Genomic DNA, 17,970 nt, shown 5'->3' with positions numbered 1-17,970 from the left:
CATGCCTCCTGACCTGGTCTCATGAGTAGAGCGCTGTGAGGCAGGCAACTTCTTTTTTCCCCTGTTCACAGCTGGGGCTGGCCCAGGAGTGGCTGTTCTTTTCTGGCACCACAGAGGTCCCTGGTGGGCAAAAGGTGTAACTGCAGCAACTTTCCAGCAGAATGTATTTTCTGCGGGGAAAAAAGTTCTGCATGACCCATGAATTCTGCACATGCACAGTGGTGCAGAATTCCCCCGGAGTAGCTATTGGAAGAAGAACAATGTGCTATCTGTACTAGTTTGCCAAAGTTTGGAAGTGGTTCTCTATCTATTGTAATGTACTTAGGTGCCTCAGATCAAGCTGTCATATAAATTATGTTTATTATAGTTAATCCTCAAGGTGTTTTTAATGTAATAGGTTGTCATAAAGAGGATGGTGATCAGTTTTGTTCTCTCTGAGGGTAGGACAAGAATAAGCAGTTTAGTTTACAGAAAGGGAGATCTAGGTTGGATATTAGAAAAGCTTTCCAGCTATAAATTTAGTTAAGCACTGGAATTGGTTATCTAGGAGGTTGTGGAATCCCCATCATTGGAGGGTTTTAAGAACAGATTAGACCTGTCAAGGATGATTTAGGTAGACTCAATCCTGCCTCTTGTTGTTCCTTCCAACTCTACATGTCTGTGATTCTGTGGATATAAATTGAAGAGCAGGATGAAGATTAGTTGTAGTCTACAGGTCAACAACATTCTCATCTCATCACATCACATTTGTTTGGTTTATTTCCGTACAGGTTTATATTGGTGATAAGGGTTTGGTTGGGTGGGTGGGTTGGTTGGTTGGTTTTGTCGTTTTGTTTGGTTTTGACAGCCAATACTTCAGTGTTTTGCTATGGTAGAGTGAGTTATTCAGTGAGCTTTTACAATCATAAATAACTAATTTGCAATTACACACATGGTGGGAGGTGGTGGAAAGTAATACTGCTCTGAATAGAGGGTAGTGCAGAGCCCCACTGACCTTGGGAGGACTTTTAGAATGGATTGTGTCTGTGGATGTGTAATCCATCCATAGCTGTCTAGTGGGCAGGGAGAGAATGCACATTGCACCATTGTAAGTGGCCCTGCCTGCCAGCCAACTCTGCAGGCTAGTATTGAGGGTCTGCATTGCCTCCCCACCTTGTTTGGGTAATATGCCTCCCTAGCGTCAGGGAAGGAGCATGCCTGTGACTTCAGTGACTGCAATTGTCACTTGGGCTTATGTGGAAAGTGCTGGGGAAGAAAAGAGGGGAGGAAGTTATCTCTAGGCCAGGGTCAATCTAGCCAATAATGTTTTGTGACAAGGATGGGACAAAAAATGTTGCATTTGAGTTTGGCCTCCTAAAAGTTTTGACCTTTAAGGTTAAGGTTGCCTTTGCTTCAAATTTTAATATACCTTCTCTCTGTCTTTTTTAGCTGTAATGTTTTCTTCTTCCTCCACAAGATTTTAAGTATTGAGATTCTGAAGAACAAACGTGAAGGATGCCATCTGAGAGGTGCCTCAGGTATGGTACTTTAAAGCTGTGCAGGATGTCATTGTCATTTAGCATGGTGTTTACTGAAGTATTAGTCAGCATTAACAAAAGCATTCATTTAACACCTGGATCTCCAAATGATAACCTGGAAAAGATTGCTTTAAGTGTTGCTGTTGCCATTATCACGAACAACATGAAGCATGCATGAGACAGTAGTAATTTACTTGAACCCCACAATCCTCTTCAATTCCCTGTTGTTTCTCTTTCTTTATGTCCTTAGGAATTTAGAATTTGTCCGTGGGCATTTGCAATGCCAGTGCATGCCCAAAGTGTAGACAAAGACAACCCTGGAGTCAACGAGATTTTTGCACTGGTGCAGCCATAATGGTGGCTGTTGATTTGTTTGCTGTGATTGGGGCACTTTCCCAATGGCCATCTATAAGGAGGCTGCAAACCATTTTTATTCATGCACTTCCTCTTCCTTCCCTTTCAAAGTTCTCATTTCTATTTTTTCCTTATCCATCTGATGCCTCAATCTGTTTGTCTCTTGTTTATGCTTCTTACTGGCTACTTTACTTAAGCCAACACCAGAAGATTCCCTCACACATGGGAGAGAATGAACTGCCTAGCTCTACTATGCTTATGGCCACTTTGCACTCAGAGAATGGTACAAAATGGCACAGTGTTCCTGTGAATCAATGCTCTCATGTTTATAACTTTCAGTTGAAACTGCCCATGATGAACATGAAGATGTATATACCATGCAACTATATAAGTATGTGGTTGTAATCAGAAAAATTACTAAAAGTTGACATTGGTGCATTACAAATATTTGTTCCCTCTGATTCCAACTCTGCTGAGTTTACGGACAAAATCAGTGTTTTGTTCCTGTTAGAAATGTGAAGGGAGGATGCACATGACTGAACGGTCTTCTATTGTTCCTCAAGCATCAGTAACAGAATTGCTGGTTTTGCTTTGGTTCCGGGTTCCTCATTGTTGGTGCTGAAGAATGAACCTGAAAAAACACAGTTGGATTTTTTTTTTCAGTTATCAAGTTGAATTTACAGTACTGACTGCTTAAAGTAATAAATCTTTACTTGACTTAGTGAATTTGCTATGGAGTTACAGAAAGGAAATAAATGTAAAACAGCAAGAAATTGCTTTTACAGGATTGTCTTTCCTGACAACTGTACTTTATTGTATATAAATAGGATTCCACAAGCAGAATAGTCAGAAATTATTTTGCACTTATTCAGTTTCACACCAAAGAAATAAAGGATTAGCCTCTCAGCTGGTATAAATTCATATATAATTCACATGATTTAGCCCAGCAGAGGATTTGGCCAGTTGTATGTGGATTTTTTTTTCTCCATTCCATGTATTTATTAATTTTTATATACATATGATGAGGTTGTCCTTTCAGTTTCCTGGAGTGGAGGAGACTTGGATCAGGCAGATTTAGGCAGGGAAGCACAGAAGCTCAGGGACTATCCGCTCCATGGCTTTGTCCAAACACCAGGGATTTAGAGGAGATGCTTTTTGCAAAAGCACCTGTATTGGTCCTTATTACCATGTAAGAGTCACCTGAGCCCTTAACACAAACCACCAAGTAGCCATCTGACAACTTTAAGTTACAGCCATTCTGAGTTGGGTTTAATGAAGCAACCTAAAGGTGAAAGTCTCTAGTCTATTATTAATTTCTCAGCCATCTAGCCCCTACTTATTTGTTTTAAAATATGCGCATATTTTAAAGTGAAAATGTAGCAAAAGTTGATATCAAATGACTAACTATTGGTTGAAACCACTTTTACAATATTACAAAGGAATAATGGAATACTAAGTTCTGTTGCTTTGACACCTTAAATTGCAGGTATTATCTGAAAAGTAATAGTAAAAAATAATTGAACATTCTGGTATCACAGATCTGCTGCTTGTGAGGCTTTAGAGTAATATCTGCTTTTTTTTAGTGACAATTTTAACTAATTGGAACTATTTTTTACCTCCATTAGTTCAGCTAAACCAGCATAGCTAAGGAACAATGAGTTGGAATCTCTTCTGGATTGCACAGAATCAGCAGAATTCTTTACAAAGTACTATTAGTAGAAACTGTTGGTGATAATACGTGAGCTAGACCATGTGTAGAGTTGGTTACATGAATGTTCAATATTCCTTTCTACTAATATATTAATTTAGGCCACTTTGGTTGTTTTTCTGTTCCCTGTGAGAAGATGATAAAGCCCTAAACCTTTGTACTTCTCTTACTTAATATTTGTGTAAATCAGGATACTGAATCCAACTGTGGAGTAAAGGAGAAAAGAATCAGGGCCCTTGGGTTGTTGTAAATCTAACACATTTTCTATCCTAAATAAGACTAAATTATGTGAAACTTTTTCCTGTGCTAAATATACCACATACAAGTGTCTCTCTGTCTGGGCACATGCTGCTTTATTTTTTTTTAAACAGAAATGTTGATCAGCATTAATTACTGAGCCTTGGAGATGGGTCTTATATTTGTTGATAGAATCTCTTTGTTTCCTTCATTTTGCAGTATTCAAGAAATGCTGACAGGTCAGAGGCTTTGCCAATCCAGTTCACATAATGATGCTGTCTTGGCAGCCCTGAACCAACAAAGAAGTGATGGTATACTCTGTGACATCACCCTCATTGCAGAAGAACAGAAATTCCATGCCCATAAGGCAGTACTTGCAGCATGCAGTGATTATTTCCGAGTAAGTTTAACTCCGCATTTTTCTTACATCATATTTCTTAGTGATTTTATAACTTCAAGAAAAAAATGGTTGCAGGTTCCATGCTGAGCAAGTTACAATTTAAATCTAAGTCTTTGAAAAGGATGAGATTATGTTTTTTGAAATGCACATACTGCACTTTAATTGCATATCACGCTATTAAAATATCCATAATTTTTGTAAGTGTGAATATTAGTTGCAATTTTTTTCTAATTAGGAGTATAATTTAGTTTTTGTCTTTAATATGTAGTCTGGACTTTTTAAGAATGTTCTTTTAACAGAGGTATAGGGGTTTGTGCAATTTCCTAGGTTTTAAAAAAAGCAAACTGGAAAAAGTGGGAATTCCATTATGTGGCATCATATTAGAACATAAGAGCTACCATACTGGGTCAGTATGGCCCATGTTGCCCAGGATCCTGTCTCTGACAGTGGCCCATAGCAGAGCTTCATGGGGGAATGTAGAGAAGAGGGCAATTATAGAGTGATCCACTCCTGTCTTCCATTCCTGGGTTCTGATAGTCAGAGGTTTAGGATTGCCCCAAGCATGGGGTTGCATCCCTGTGGTCCATCAATGGCTATTAGCCAAGATGCTATCTTCCATTAACTTATCTAATTCTTTTTTGAGGCTAGTTATATTTTTGGCCATTATAATTTCCCATGTCAATGAGTTCCACAGGTTAGTTGTGAATTTTGTGAAAAAGTTCTTCCTCTTGTTTGTATTAAACTGCTGCCTATTAATTTAATCGGGTGACCCCTTTTTTGGTATTGTGGGCAATTGTGGATAACAACCCTTTATTCACTCTTTCCAGACCATTCATACTTTCTTACTTTTATATAGTGGCATTATGATATTTTGTGTCTTATTTTCTATCCCTTTGGTAATAATTCCTAACATTCTGTAAACTTTTTTTTTAAACTACTGTTGTGCATTAAGGAGACATTTTCATAGAACTATCCATGGTGACTCCAAGATCATCTTTGTATGGTAACAGCTAATTTAGAACTCATCACTGTATATGTATAGTTAGTACAGGGATAGACAACCTTTGGCATGCAGCCTGCCAGGGTAAGCCCCCTGGTGGGCCAGGCTGGTTTGTTTACCAGCTGTGTCTGCAGGTTCGGCCAACTGTGGCTTCCACTGGCTGCGATTTGCCATCCCAGGCCAATGGGGCCTGCGGGAAGGGCAGCCAGCACATCCCTCGGCCTGTGCCGCTTCCCGCAGCCCCCATTGGCCTGGGAGCTGCGGAACCTGCAGATGAGGCAGGTAAACAAACCAGGGGGCTTACCCTGGCGGGCCACGGCCAAAGGTTGCCGATCCCTGAGTTAGTATTTTTTCCATTGTGCACTACTTTGCACTTAGCAATGTTGAATTTCATCTGTCATTTTGTTGCCTGGTCTCACCTAGTTTTGTGAGACCCCTTAGAAAGTCCTTGCAGTCTGCTTTGGACTTTAATATCTTGAATAATTTTGTATCATCTGCAAACTTTGCCACTTCACTGTTCACTCCCTTTTCCAGATCATTAATGAGTATGTTGATGCCCACATGGATCATCGTGAGGGTTTGAACCTTTAGATCTACAGCAAAGACCTATGCCACTTGCGCTAAAGGAGTAAATAATAGCAATAGTAGGTTGTCGTCATCTACGTGAACCATCACTAAAGGGGGATGTGACACTTTACCAGAGGGTTTCTCATATATTTGCTGACAGCAGTGCCATGCTGAGACTTGGGACATTTTGAAGTTCCTTTCCAGCCTTTGTAGGGGAGTTTACACTACTGGACCACTTCTGCCTTGTTTGGATCACTTCCACCCTGCCCCTCTAGCCTGTCCCTGTCTCTTTCCTTCCCCTGGCTCCTTGTCCCAGCACTATTCTTCTCACTAGCTAGTCCCAGACTCCTTGCCCAGAAAGTGCTAGTTTCATCCCTTCAAACTCTCTGGCCCAGCAGGGCCACCCAGAGGATTCAGGGGACCTAGGGTCTTCGGCGGCGGGGTGCCCCTGCTTCGGCAGTAATTTATCCAATTATCCACTTTCTCCACATCACTCATGATTTTATATACCTCTATCATATCCCCCCTTAGTCTCCTCTTTTCCGAGCTGAAGAGTCCTAGCCTCTTTAATCTTTCCTCACATGGGACCCTCTCCAAACCCCTAATCATATTAGTTGCCAATTTTTTCTGAACCTTTTCTAGTGCCAGTAAATCTTTTTTGAGATGAGGAGACCACATCTGTACGCAGTATTCGTGATGTAGGCGTACCATGGATTTATATAAGGGCAATAATATATTCTCAGTCTTATTCTCTATCCCCTTTTTAATGATTCCTAACATCCTGTTTGCTTTTTGGACCGCCTCTGCACACTGCGTGGACATCTTCAGAGAACTATCCACGATGACTCCAAGATCTTTTTCCTGACTCGTTGTAGCTAAATTAGCCCCCATCATATTGTATGTATAGTTGGGGTTATTTTTTCCAATGTGCATTACTTTACATTTATCCACATTAAATTTCATTTGCCATTTTGTTGCCCAATCACTTAGTTTTGTGAGATCTTTCTGAAGTTCTTCACAGCCTGCTTTGGTCTTAACTATCTTGAGCAGTTTAGTATCATCTGCAAACTTTGCCGCCTCACTGTTTACCCCTTTCTCCAGATCATTTATGAATAAGTTGAATAGGATTGTTCCGAGGACTGACCCTTGGGGAACACCACTAGTTACCCCTCTCCATTCTGAGAATTTACCATTAATTCCTACCCTTTGTTCCCTGTCTTTTAACCAGTTCTCAATCCATGAAAGGACCTTCCCTTTTATCCCATGACAGCTTAATTTATGTAAGAGCCTTTGGTGAGGGACCTGTCAAACGCTTTCTGGAAATCTAAGTACACTACGTCCACTGGATCCCCCTTGTCCACATGTTTGTTGGCCCCTTCAAAGAACTCTAATAGATTAGTAAGACACGATTTCCCTTTACAGAAACCATGTTGACTATTGCTCAACAGTTTGTTTTTCTATGTGTCTGACAATTTTATTCTTAACTATTGTTTTGACTAATTTGACCGGTACCGACGTTAGACTTACCGGTCTGTAATTGCCGGGATCACCTCTAGAGCCCTTTTTAAATATTGGTGTTGCATTAGCTAACTTCCAGTCATTGGGTACAGAAGCCAATTTAAAGGACAGGTTACAAACCTTAGGGTAGGTTTACACTTACCTTCCGGGTCGACGCGGTGAGTTCGACTTCTCGGAGTTTGAACTATCGTGTCTGATCTAGACGCGATAGTTTGAACTCCGGAAGCGCTGCGGTCGACTCCGGTACTCCACCACTGCAAACGGCGGTGGTGGAGTCGACGGGGGAGCCGCGGAGTTCGACCCCGCCGCGTCTGGACGGGTGAGTAGGTCGAACTAGGGTACTTCAAATTCAGCTACGCTATTCACATAGCTGAATTTGCGTACCCTAGTTCGACCCCCCCCCCCCTTCTTAGTGTAGACCAGGCCTAAGTTAATAGTTCCGCAACTTCACGTTTGAGTTCTTTCAGAACACTTGGGTGAATGCCATCTGGTCCCGGTGACTTATTAATGTTCAGTTTATCAATTAATTCCAAAACCTCCTCTAGTGACAGTTCAATCTGTGACAGTTCCTTAGATTTGTCACCTACTAAAGCTGGCTCAGGTTTGGGAATCTCCCTAACATCCTCAGCCGTGAAGACTGAAGCAAAGAATCCATTTAGTTTCTCTGTAATGACTTTATCGTTTTTAAGCGCTCCTTTTGTATCTCGATCATCCAGGGGCCCCACTGGTTGTTTAGCAGGCTTCCTGCTTCTGATGTACTTAAAAAACATGTTGTTGTTACCTTTGGAGTTTTTGGCTAGCCGTTCTTCAAACTCCTCTTTGGCTTTTCTTATTACACTCTTGCACTTAATTTGGCAGTGTTTATGCTCCTTTCTATTTGCCTCACTAGAATTTGTCTTCCACTTTTTAAAGGAAGTCTTTTTATCTCTCACTGCTTCTTTTACATGGTTGTTAAGCCATGGTGGCTCTTTTTTAGTTCTTTTACTGTTTTTTTTAATTTGGGGTATACATTGAAGTTGGGCCTCTATTATGGTGTCTTTAAAAAGCTCCCATGCAGCTTGCAGGGATTTCACTCTAGTCACTGTACCTTTTAACTTTTGTTTAACTAACCCCCTCATTTTTGCATAGTTCCCTCTTTTTGAAATTAAATGCCACAGTGTTGGGCTGTTGAGATGTTCTTCCCACCACAGGGATGTTGAATGTTATTGTATTATGGTAATTATTTCCAAGTGGTCCTGTTATAGTTGCCTCAGGATTAAATCTAGAGTTGCCTCTCCCCTTGTGGGATCCCGTACCAGCTGCTTCATGAAGCAGTCATTTGAAGTATCGAAAAATCTTATCTCTGCATTTCGTCCTGAAGTGAAATGTTCCCAGTCAATATGGGGATAATTGAAATCCCCCACTATTATTGAGTTCTTAATTTTGATGGCCTCTCTAATTTTCCTTAGCATTTCATCATCACTATCACTGTCCTGGTCAGGTGGTCAATAATAGATCGCTAATGTTATATTCTTATTAGAGCAAGAAATTTCTATCCATAAAGATTCTATGGAACATGTGGATTCACTTAAGATTTTTACTTCATTTGATTCTACATTTTCTTTCACATATAGTGCCACTCCCCGCCCTGCATGACCTGTTCTGTCCTTCCAATATATTTTGTACCCAGGAATGATTGTGTCCCATTGATTGCTCTCAGTCCATCAGGTTTCTGTGGTGCCTATTATATCAATATCCACCTTTATTACAAGGCACTCTAGTTCACCCATCTTATTATTTAGACTTCTAGCATTTGTGTACAAGCACTTTAAAAAGTCACCAGAATTTTTTAACATGGCACAATAACACATCTTCCCCATCCCTTGTTCTCAGAAACAGCTGAATAATTTTGACTGAAACATTCCAAAAAATTTCAGCTTGACATAGACACCCAGCACAGAAAATTGCAGCCCAAATGATGAAAGTTGGGTGAAATTCAAAGCAATTGAAAACACAGGTCCTTTTTATTGGAAGTGTGTGGCCTTAATTATAGGGGTGTGTGTGTGTGTGTGAGAGAGAGAGATTCTAAACTGTATCTGTAGGTTTATTCTGAAATCTCATTAAGTAGTGAATCACCTTGACGCTATTCTGAGACTAAAGGAGTAATTACTTTAAAAGTCTGTTTTCAGTAACAAAATACAGTTATTTAAATTTTTAGCTATAGTAGTTGTAGCATTAAATGCCTTTACAGTGACCTTTTCATTCCATTAATGTAATTATGTTTTTAACACCCACGTATTGCTAGCTGTTCTGTATCCATAATTGTCTAAACAGGATCTTTGTCCTCCCCTGGAACTTAATAACTTTTTTTTGTTAAATTTGAGGTTTAGCTTGCTATATACATATAAGGAATGCTGTCAACTTCAAACCAGTTACTTTCACTGTAATGACTACTAAATCAATTTAACTTCCAGTTTTTGAGTACATTTTCCCAATTTCTCTCCCTTATTGTTATCAGAGGGGACCCTCCACACTTAACAGGCGAGAACACTTCTGCCAGATATATGTACTATTCTTAAGTGTGAGTTGCTGATCCTGCTATGTTGCCTCTTGGCCATATGCAGCCAGAACACCTGTTTCTCCTCTTCTTCCCGACGCACAGAGGGGCTTGATAGTGTTGCCAACTTTCAAATTGCAGAAAACCCCCACTCACTCCATCCCCCCTCACTCTTTGCTCAGTCTCCCCCACCCTTGCTCACTTTCACTAGGCTGAGGCACAGGGTTGGGGTGCAGGAGGAGAAGAGAGCTCCGGCTGCGGGTATGGGCTCTGGGGTGGGACTGGAGATGGTGGGTTTGGGGTTCAAGAGGGAGCTCAGGGCTGGGGTAGGGAGCTGGGTGTGCGGGAGGAGGCTCAGGGTTGGGGCAGGGGGTTGGAGTGCAAGGGAGGGTGTGGGCTCCAGGTGGTGCTGACTCAGGCGACTCCTAAGAAGTAGCCGAGATATCCAGCTCCTAGGCAGAGGGGCAGCCAGGTGGCTCCACGCCTGGGAGCTACGGAGCTGGTGCTCGGGTGTGGGCGGGAGCAGTGCACAGAGCCCCCCAGCTGCCCTTTTGCCTAGGAGCCGGATATGCCAGCCACTTCCCGGCTCTGCGTGGCTACTGGATAGGGAGCCTGCCTGCGCTGCCAATTGGACTCTTAACGGCACATTTAGCAGTGCTAACCAGAGCTGCCAGGGACCCTTTTTGATCAGGTGTTCCGGTTGAAAACCAGACACTTGACAACCCTATGGGGCTAGGTTGTTGGAGCACCTGTGTCTTATTTCAAGGAGTGACTGGAATGAGGAGAGGGGCACTTTTCCCCCTGCAGTCTGATTCTGCTGTTGACAACTCAGTCTTCCCCTGACCCAGTCTGGTTGCCGCCTCCTGGTTTTTCAGAGGGAATAGGTGCTGTCTCTTTCGTCTTATAGCCAGATGTATTGCCACAGCCTCTCCTGGTCCCATGAAATGGCTGTAGAGCTCTTTCTCCTCCCAGCCTGATTTTTATTACTCTCCTTCTGAGTGGTTTGAGTTTATGGAGGTATTTTCTCTTGCCTGCTGTCTGGAGCCCACAGTCTTGCAAGGGGGAGGTGATAAGAGGGGTACATCTTGTTGCCTCCTGTCCCAGCTGAAAGGGCCTAGGGTAGGATGCATGCACCTGCTGCTGTTAAGTACTCCCCAGATACTTTAAAGGGATCCAGGAAGAAAAGATGGGGACATGCTGCCTCCCACTTCCATGCAGCTCCCATTACTCCACAGTCTTATGGAGAATGGGGTCCTGTTGAGCCCCACTTCCACTTAGGTGTCTGGGGACTTAAGATTGGGGCTGCCCTTCTTTCTCAGTCATTTGTAACTCTCCCAGCCTTTGCAAGAGTTGTTGTGTAGTAGTCACATGGCTTCCCCTACCACCCAGCACACTCTCTCTTCTCTCATTCCCCACCCCCCCTGTAATGCCTGGCAACTCTCATGAAGAGTGGGCTGCAGCCTGCCTGCCCGCCCTGTGTTCTTTAGCAGTGTGACAAGAACGGCTCTTGTCTTGCTTACTGATTGACCTTGAGATTGGGGCACTGTGACTCACCCTGTTTCCAGTTGGGTTACTTGGTGTTTGGTGAATTGTCATTGCAAATTTTTGTCTTGCTACCCTATGGGAAAAAAAACAATATTAAGATGGTTCAGATTATTAAAAGCTGCATACATAATTTCTAATGAAAAATACTGTGGGAGTGATTTAATGCAGCATTTAGTAATTTGACCTGCCTCAAAAGTGTTATAATTTAGTGGGACACGTTGTCCACACTTTAAATATCTGCTGAAAAAATGTACCACTTCTCTGCTGAAAATCAACCAAACAATAGCTGCTATTAGTAGACAAAAACTTTGTTAGGAAATTGTGGGGTGGGAAGATTGACGTTGCATGGGGTGATAGTAAGTGAGAAAGGGAAAAAATGCAGCATAGCTAAACCTAACCATCCAAACATAATGAATCAGCTTCCCCCTAACTGTCCCCCCCCAAATAAATCATGAGATTGGCTTAACATTTTGTTTACATTTTGGCTTCTGAGCCTTTGGGTTTCATTGGGTCATGTTTACAGGTTTTCTCTTCCCCCCCCCAAAAAAACAAAAAAAAAAACAAAGCAAGAGCAGTCTTCTTACACATATCAGTAGTAGAAAAGAATTAGACACTATTAACAAAGCAGTAGCTGCAACCATCTCCTCCACTCTGCTTCACATCTTCCAAAAAAAAATAATCTAGTAAAGTAAGTGAAAATTAACTAGTCATGTATGCAAGAAGTTCTGTGCAGGAGTGTCCCTAGCTCTTTTGCTGGCCAGTGCAAAAAAACCCAAAATAAATGGCTGAACAGTCATCAGCAGAGCAAAAAATGGACGACAAATCAGATTGTTGACCTCTGGAAGTTGGCATGTGAGGCAACCACACTGCTCACCCTCGAGTCTATCCTGTAGCTGTCTTTCTGCATCCTGACATGGTAGTTCTGTTTTAAAATGTGGCTGAGGAGCATTGATGGTTTTCCTTGTTCTGTGGATGAATTGATCCTATATGACTGTTAATCCTGTACATTTTGACATCAAGCTCCAGAAGCACTAAATCATCCACGTCCTGCATTTGTTAAAATCCAAACATCAAAGCAGTTATGAGCCAGCATATAGAGTGGGGAGGAGTTCTCAGTGCACCAGTCAAGGTGGCGGAACTTCCCTCTGCATCCAACAGAGGAGTGGGAGCTGTACTCTTCCTGCTTTCCTTTTACTTTAATCACTGTTAACTTTTTATTCTTTACATTTGACAAATGTCATCCTTTTTAATCCAATCTGTGATCTGGTTAAAAATACGCAGTTGTTAAAAACCTTCTGTGAAAGTTTCCTTTTCTGTGTAGTGCTGTTACATTGATCTCAAGGGCCAAAAGAGGTAAAGGCATTTATCAACTCTTTCAACATTAAAACAGTGATACTTAGGTTTGGGAGTTTTTTTCTACAGAGGCATTTATTTTACTTGGTTCCTTGGCAAACATCCAAAATAATTCGTTCTAAAGTTGGTAGTTTATTGATCGAACACATGAAAGAAGAAGAAATTAAAACAAGCATTTATATTGAAACTAAAATGGAGTGATTATTCAAAACAGATTTAATCAGAAACTTTAAAATCTCTCTCTTTTTGGAGGCAAAGTATCAAAGTCCATTACTTTTATTAACAACCATTCTTTTATGAAAAGGAAAGAGTTAATTTTACTCTGAGTCCTGATAAGTGAAGAGTATTCACTTCTGTTTCTAACAGACAGACAGAAACAAGGTGGAGGAGAGAGAGGATAGAAAAGATAGAGGAATTATGACTTTTGTTGATTTTTGAACACTGGACAGCCAGTCAATTACAAATGGATGCTTTGGGTGTTAGGCTGACTACGACATATGTTGCTTGGACTCTGGTTCATATATCGGTCAGAGACATCATCTGGTTGGATCCTTTCTCCTTAGACTGCACAGGATTGTGTTCATCTTATCTCTGTGGGCTGATGCAGTGCAGTTGATTTCACAGGATTTGATGAAAAGCTGAGAGAGTGAGAGATAGGAGAAAGGAGCGGGAACAGAAAGTGAGCCAAAAGGAAGGCAGGCAGAACAAGATCTTTGCAGTGCTGGCAATTAGGTATCCCTAGTACCGGCTCTAGGCATCAGCAAACCAAGCACGTGCTTGGGGCAGCACAATTCCAGGGGCGGCACTTTTGATAATCCCACTAGGTGCCTTACTGCATTTTTAGGCACCTAATCACCTTTAAAAATCTGGCTTTGAGGGCCTGAAGTCAATGTTGTTGTGTATTTGGTTGTCATGGTTTCTGTTGCTATGGCAACTGAGTTAGATTATTATGGGTTAGCTCAACCGGTTTCAACCGGCTGAGTGAGCTCTCTGTATATCTGTAAATAAAATGGAGGTTTTGGTTAGCTGCCTGCTCTCTGGCCTCAAGTGATTGCTTCCTACACCGGCTGCCCCAAGGATTTAACACTGGCGACGAGGATGGGATCCTGGTGCTGCTCCAGTAACAGAAGGAAGTAGAAGTCAAGGTAAAGAACAAACAAACAAAAAAAGCTGCTTGTTTGCACTGACTGTGAAAGTGAAACTAAAAATCATGGCTACTCTGACCAGACCCCTGGAGCCTTTTGATGAGAATACAGAGCAGTGGCATGTGTATACTGAGCGTTTTGAGCTTTTTGGTATTGCAAATGACATTACAGAAGCGAAGAAGGTGCCAATATTCTTAACTGTTGTAGGGGCTAAAACCTACTCTCTGCTACGCAGCTTACTACACCCTGTTAAGCCAGCAACTAAATCTTACAGTGACATTGTGGAAATCCTGGGGTCTCATTTCTCCCCAAAACCACTGGTAATTGCTGAAAGATATAGGTTCCACAAAAGAGACCAAAAGGAAGATGAAACAGTTGTACAATTTGTAGCCATTTTAAAAAAGCTAGCAGAACACTGTGAATTTAAAGAGATGTTAAATGATGGCCTGCGTGACAGGTTAGTGTGTGGCCTCTGCAGTGAAGCTATACGGAAGCGCCTACTGACAGAGGCTCAGCTTACATTACAGAAGGCTGTTGATATTGCTGTCTCCATGGAACTGGCTACAAGGGAGGCACAATACATCGGTGCATCCCCTAGGGTGCAAAAAGTGTCACAAGAACTGACCCACAAAACGGTGCAGAGTCAAGAATGTTACCGCTGTGGTAAGCTGGGTCACCAGGCATCAGAATGCTGGTGTAAGGACCTGGTGTGTCGACACTGTGGCAAAAAGGGACACATTGAGTATGCCTGTAAACAAAAGAAAAAGAGGCCTGTGGTCTGGCTGACAAAAAGAGGAACCTTGCATACCCTAGAGCAGACCCAGGATGATCAAGGTGACACCTCCTCACAAGAGGAAGTGCCACTGCATGTTTTGTCTTTGGCAGCGGGCTCACATGAATACTGGGTAACCCCTTTATTGGAGGGCAAACCTATACGCATGGAACTAGACACCGGTGCAGCTGTCTCGCTGGTTCCTGAGACTGTGTATAAGGAAAAGCTACAGCATCTTCCGCTTAAGGCAACAAAAACTGTTCTGAAGACGTATACAGGTGAAGCTGTGCCCATGTTGGGCACTATTGATGTTAAGGTGGAGCTCAATGGACAGGCAGCTAAATTGCCACTGTTTGTGGTGAGAGGTGACTACCCAGCCTTAATGGGTAGGTCTTGGCTTGGGAAGATTCAACTGAACTGGGCAGAAGTGCACCGGATGACTAAAGAAGAAACCAGTCTAACCCCTATTCTAAGGAAACATGCTGCTGTTTTTGGAGATGATTTGGGAAGTATGAAGGGAATCACTGTGACATTGAACATTAAATCTGACAGTCCACCAAAATATCTGAAAGCCCAAACTGTGCCATATGCCATCAGGCCAAAAGTTGAAGCAGACCTGGAGCGCCTGGTCACCAATGGAGTCCTAATACCAGTTACCCATAGCTCATGGGCCACTCCTATCGTTCCAATCGTGAAGAAAGATGGCTCTCTCCGGATTTGCGGTGATTTTAAAGTCACTGTCAACCCAGTGTTGTGTGCAGAGCAATACCCACTTCCCCGCATCGATGACCTCTTCGCAGGCCTGGCTGGGGGACAAAAGTTCAGTAAGATTGATCTGAGTCAAGCATATTTACAGATGCACGTTGATGAAAAGTCCCAAGAGCTGTTGACTATTGTGACTCATAAGGGGCTTTATCAATACTGTCGCCTACCCTTCGGAATAACATCTGCTCCCGCCCTGTTCCAGAGGGCTATGGACCAGATCTTGTGTGGCTTGTCAGGAGTTCAGTGCTATCTGGATGATATCCTGGTCACTGGAAGAAATGAAGAGGATCACTTAAAGAATTTAGAGGCTACCCTACAAAGACTGGAAGAGTATGGCCTACGAGTTCGCAAAGACAAGTGTGAATTCTTCAAGCCCTCTGTTGAATATTTGGGACACATCATTGATTCTGCAGGTCTTCATAAGGCCCCTGCAAAAGTTAAAGCTATTGTGGAGGCTCCCCCACCTCGAAATGTAAGCCAGCTGCGCTCGTTTCTAGGACTCCTGAACTATTATGGAAAGTTCATCTCACAGTTAGCCACACTGCTAAAACCACTTCATGAGCTCCTTGGGCAGAACAAGGCCTGGAAGTGGACTGAAGCCTGTGATGTTGCATTTAACAAAGCTAAGGATGCATTGCTAAATTCTGAAGTTCTAACGCACTTTGATCCATCCTTACCACTGCAATTGGCCTGCGATGCCTCCCCTTATGGAGTGGGAGCAGTCGTGTCACATATTATGCCTTCAGGAGAAGAGAGACCTATTGATTTGCTTCACGCACTCTAACCAAAGCAGAAACTAACTACGCCCAAATTGAACGTGAGGCATTAGGAATTGTTTTTGGAATTCGGAAGTTTCATCAATACCTGTTTGGGCGAAAATTTACTCTTCTCACAGACCATCGACCTCTGACATCAATTTTTGGCCCCTACACAGGCATTCCCCCATTAGCTGCTAGTTGTATGCAACGTTGGGCATTGTTACTTTCAGCACACACATATGAAATCAAATATCGGAAATCCACTCTGCACGGCAATGCAGATGGCCTCTCAAGGTTGCCTTTGCCGGTCAAACACCAAGATAGTGCCCAAAAGGAAATCTTCTACTTTGAACAGGTAGAGAATACACCCATCACTGCTACTCAGATAAAGAAGGCAACTCGCGTTGACCCAGTATTGTCCCACGTTATGGACCTGGTGATGCATGGAAAATCTCGACAAACCTCTCTGGTCTCATCCGACCTTGTTCCCTACATGTCCAAGCAGACGGAGTTATCGGTCCAATCTGGTTGTTTGTTGTGGGGGAGACGTGTCATTATTCCACCACCACTGAGATCACAGATGTTAGAACAGTTACATTCCGGTCACTGTGGAATAGTGCGCATGAAGGAAATTGCACAAAGCTATTTTTGGTGGCCTGGACTGGACAGCGCTATTGAAGAGAAGGCAAAAGCTTGTATGTCATGTCATGGTGTGAGGAATGCACCCCAGTGGGCACCCCTACACCCATGGGACTGGCCTGAAAACCCGTGGCAACGTATTCACGTTGACTTTGCTGGCCCCCTTGAAGGAAGCATGTTCTTGCTGGCAATAGATGCCCATTCTAAATGGCCAGAAGTCTCTATGATGCAGTCCACTTCTGCAGAGAGTACTATCCAAAAACTACGAGGACTCTTTAGTCGTTTTGGTCTGCCAGAACAACTTGTGGCGACAACGGACGCAGTTCGTTTCTCAGGAGTTTCAAAATTTTATGAAGGCAAATGGGATACACCACATCACGTCAGCACCATATCATCCGTCCACCAACGGATTAGCTGAAAGATTTGTGCAGACAATGAAAAACGCTTTGAAATCAGCAAGGGGACAACACTCCATTCAAAAGCGTCTGGATACCTTTTTACTTTCCTACAGAAACACACCTCATGCTACGACCCACGCATCTCCGGCCTTTCTAATGATGGGACGACAGCTGCGCACTTGCTTTGATCTGCTGAAACCTTCTGAACCCCGACAAATTGTGCAACATCAGCAGCAATATCAAGTCATCAGACGGGCACCCAGAGCAAAAGACCGAACCTTTAGCCCGGGACAGCCAGTTTTGGCTCGGAATTATACTTCCAGAGCTAAATGGGTTCCGGCCACAGTCATCACTCAAACAGGACCTGTTTCCTACACAGTCCGGACTGCAGAGAATCTTACCTGGCGGTGACATGTAGATCAGCTGTTGCCAGGTCATGCCAGTCCTCAGGACCCATCTGCAGTTGAGGGGTCTGACTTCACCTCTTCTGGTGAGGGACCGAATCACGAGTCACCTGTTTCTGACTGTTCTCCTCCATTACTGCCGGCAGCTGAGATACCCCTTTGCCCAGCACGAGCTGATACCACCTCCTCACCTGTTCGTGCTGCGGACCCTGAGCCCCTAGTGCTTTCGGGTGCAATAACACCAGAAGTTCGCCGTAATCCACCTAGAGACAGAAGGCCTCCTCGGCTGGATCTTTAGCTAGGGCGAACCCACGGTTATGGGGCAAAATAATCCCCAGGGTTTAGCTGGGAATG

General features: G+C 43.0%; 1 protein-coding gene and 1 long non-coding RNA gene across 10 annotated transcripts in view; one reads left to right on the top strand and one right to left on the bottom strand.

The window, feature by feature from the left end:
* Positions 1-17,970, top strand: part of KLHL32 (kelch like family member 32) — a 200,927-nt gene that overhangs the window by 43,677 nt on the left and 139,280 nt on the right. For all 9 annotated transcript variants that reach the window (XR_005596142.1, XR_005596144.1, XR_005596143.1 and 6 more), the window contains 2 exons: positions 1,429-1,517; positions 4,036-4,216. Coding sequence is in view for 6 of the 9 variants with exons in the window: in XM_039530196.1 (XP_039386130.1) it covers positions 1,495-1,517; positions 4,036-4,216 (204 nt within the window). In the remaining 3 variants the exon portion in view is untranslated. The remainder of the gene's footprint in view (positions 1-1,428; positions 1,518-4,035; positions 4,217-17,970) is intronic.
* Positions 564-16,689, bottom strand: LOC120400900. Its single transcript, XR_005596146.1, has 4 exons — positions 16,638-16,689; positions 11,392-11,455; positions 1,409-2,502; positions 564-666 (listed from the first exon to the last, which is right to left on the bottom strand). It is a non-coding gene; the product is annotated as an uncharacterized LOC120400900 (long non-coding RNA).

This window comes from Mauremys reevesii, linkage group 3 (genome assembly GCF_016161935.1).
Source record: "Mauremys reevesii isolate NIE-2019 linkage group 3, ASM1616193v1, whole genome shotgun sequence".
Lineage (NCBI taxonomy): Eukaryota > Metazoa > Chordata > Testudines > Geoemydidae > Mauremys > Mauremys reevesii.
This window is presented reverse-complemented; position numbering and strand designations above follow the sequence as displayed.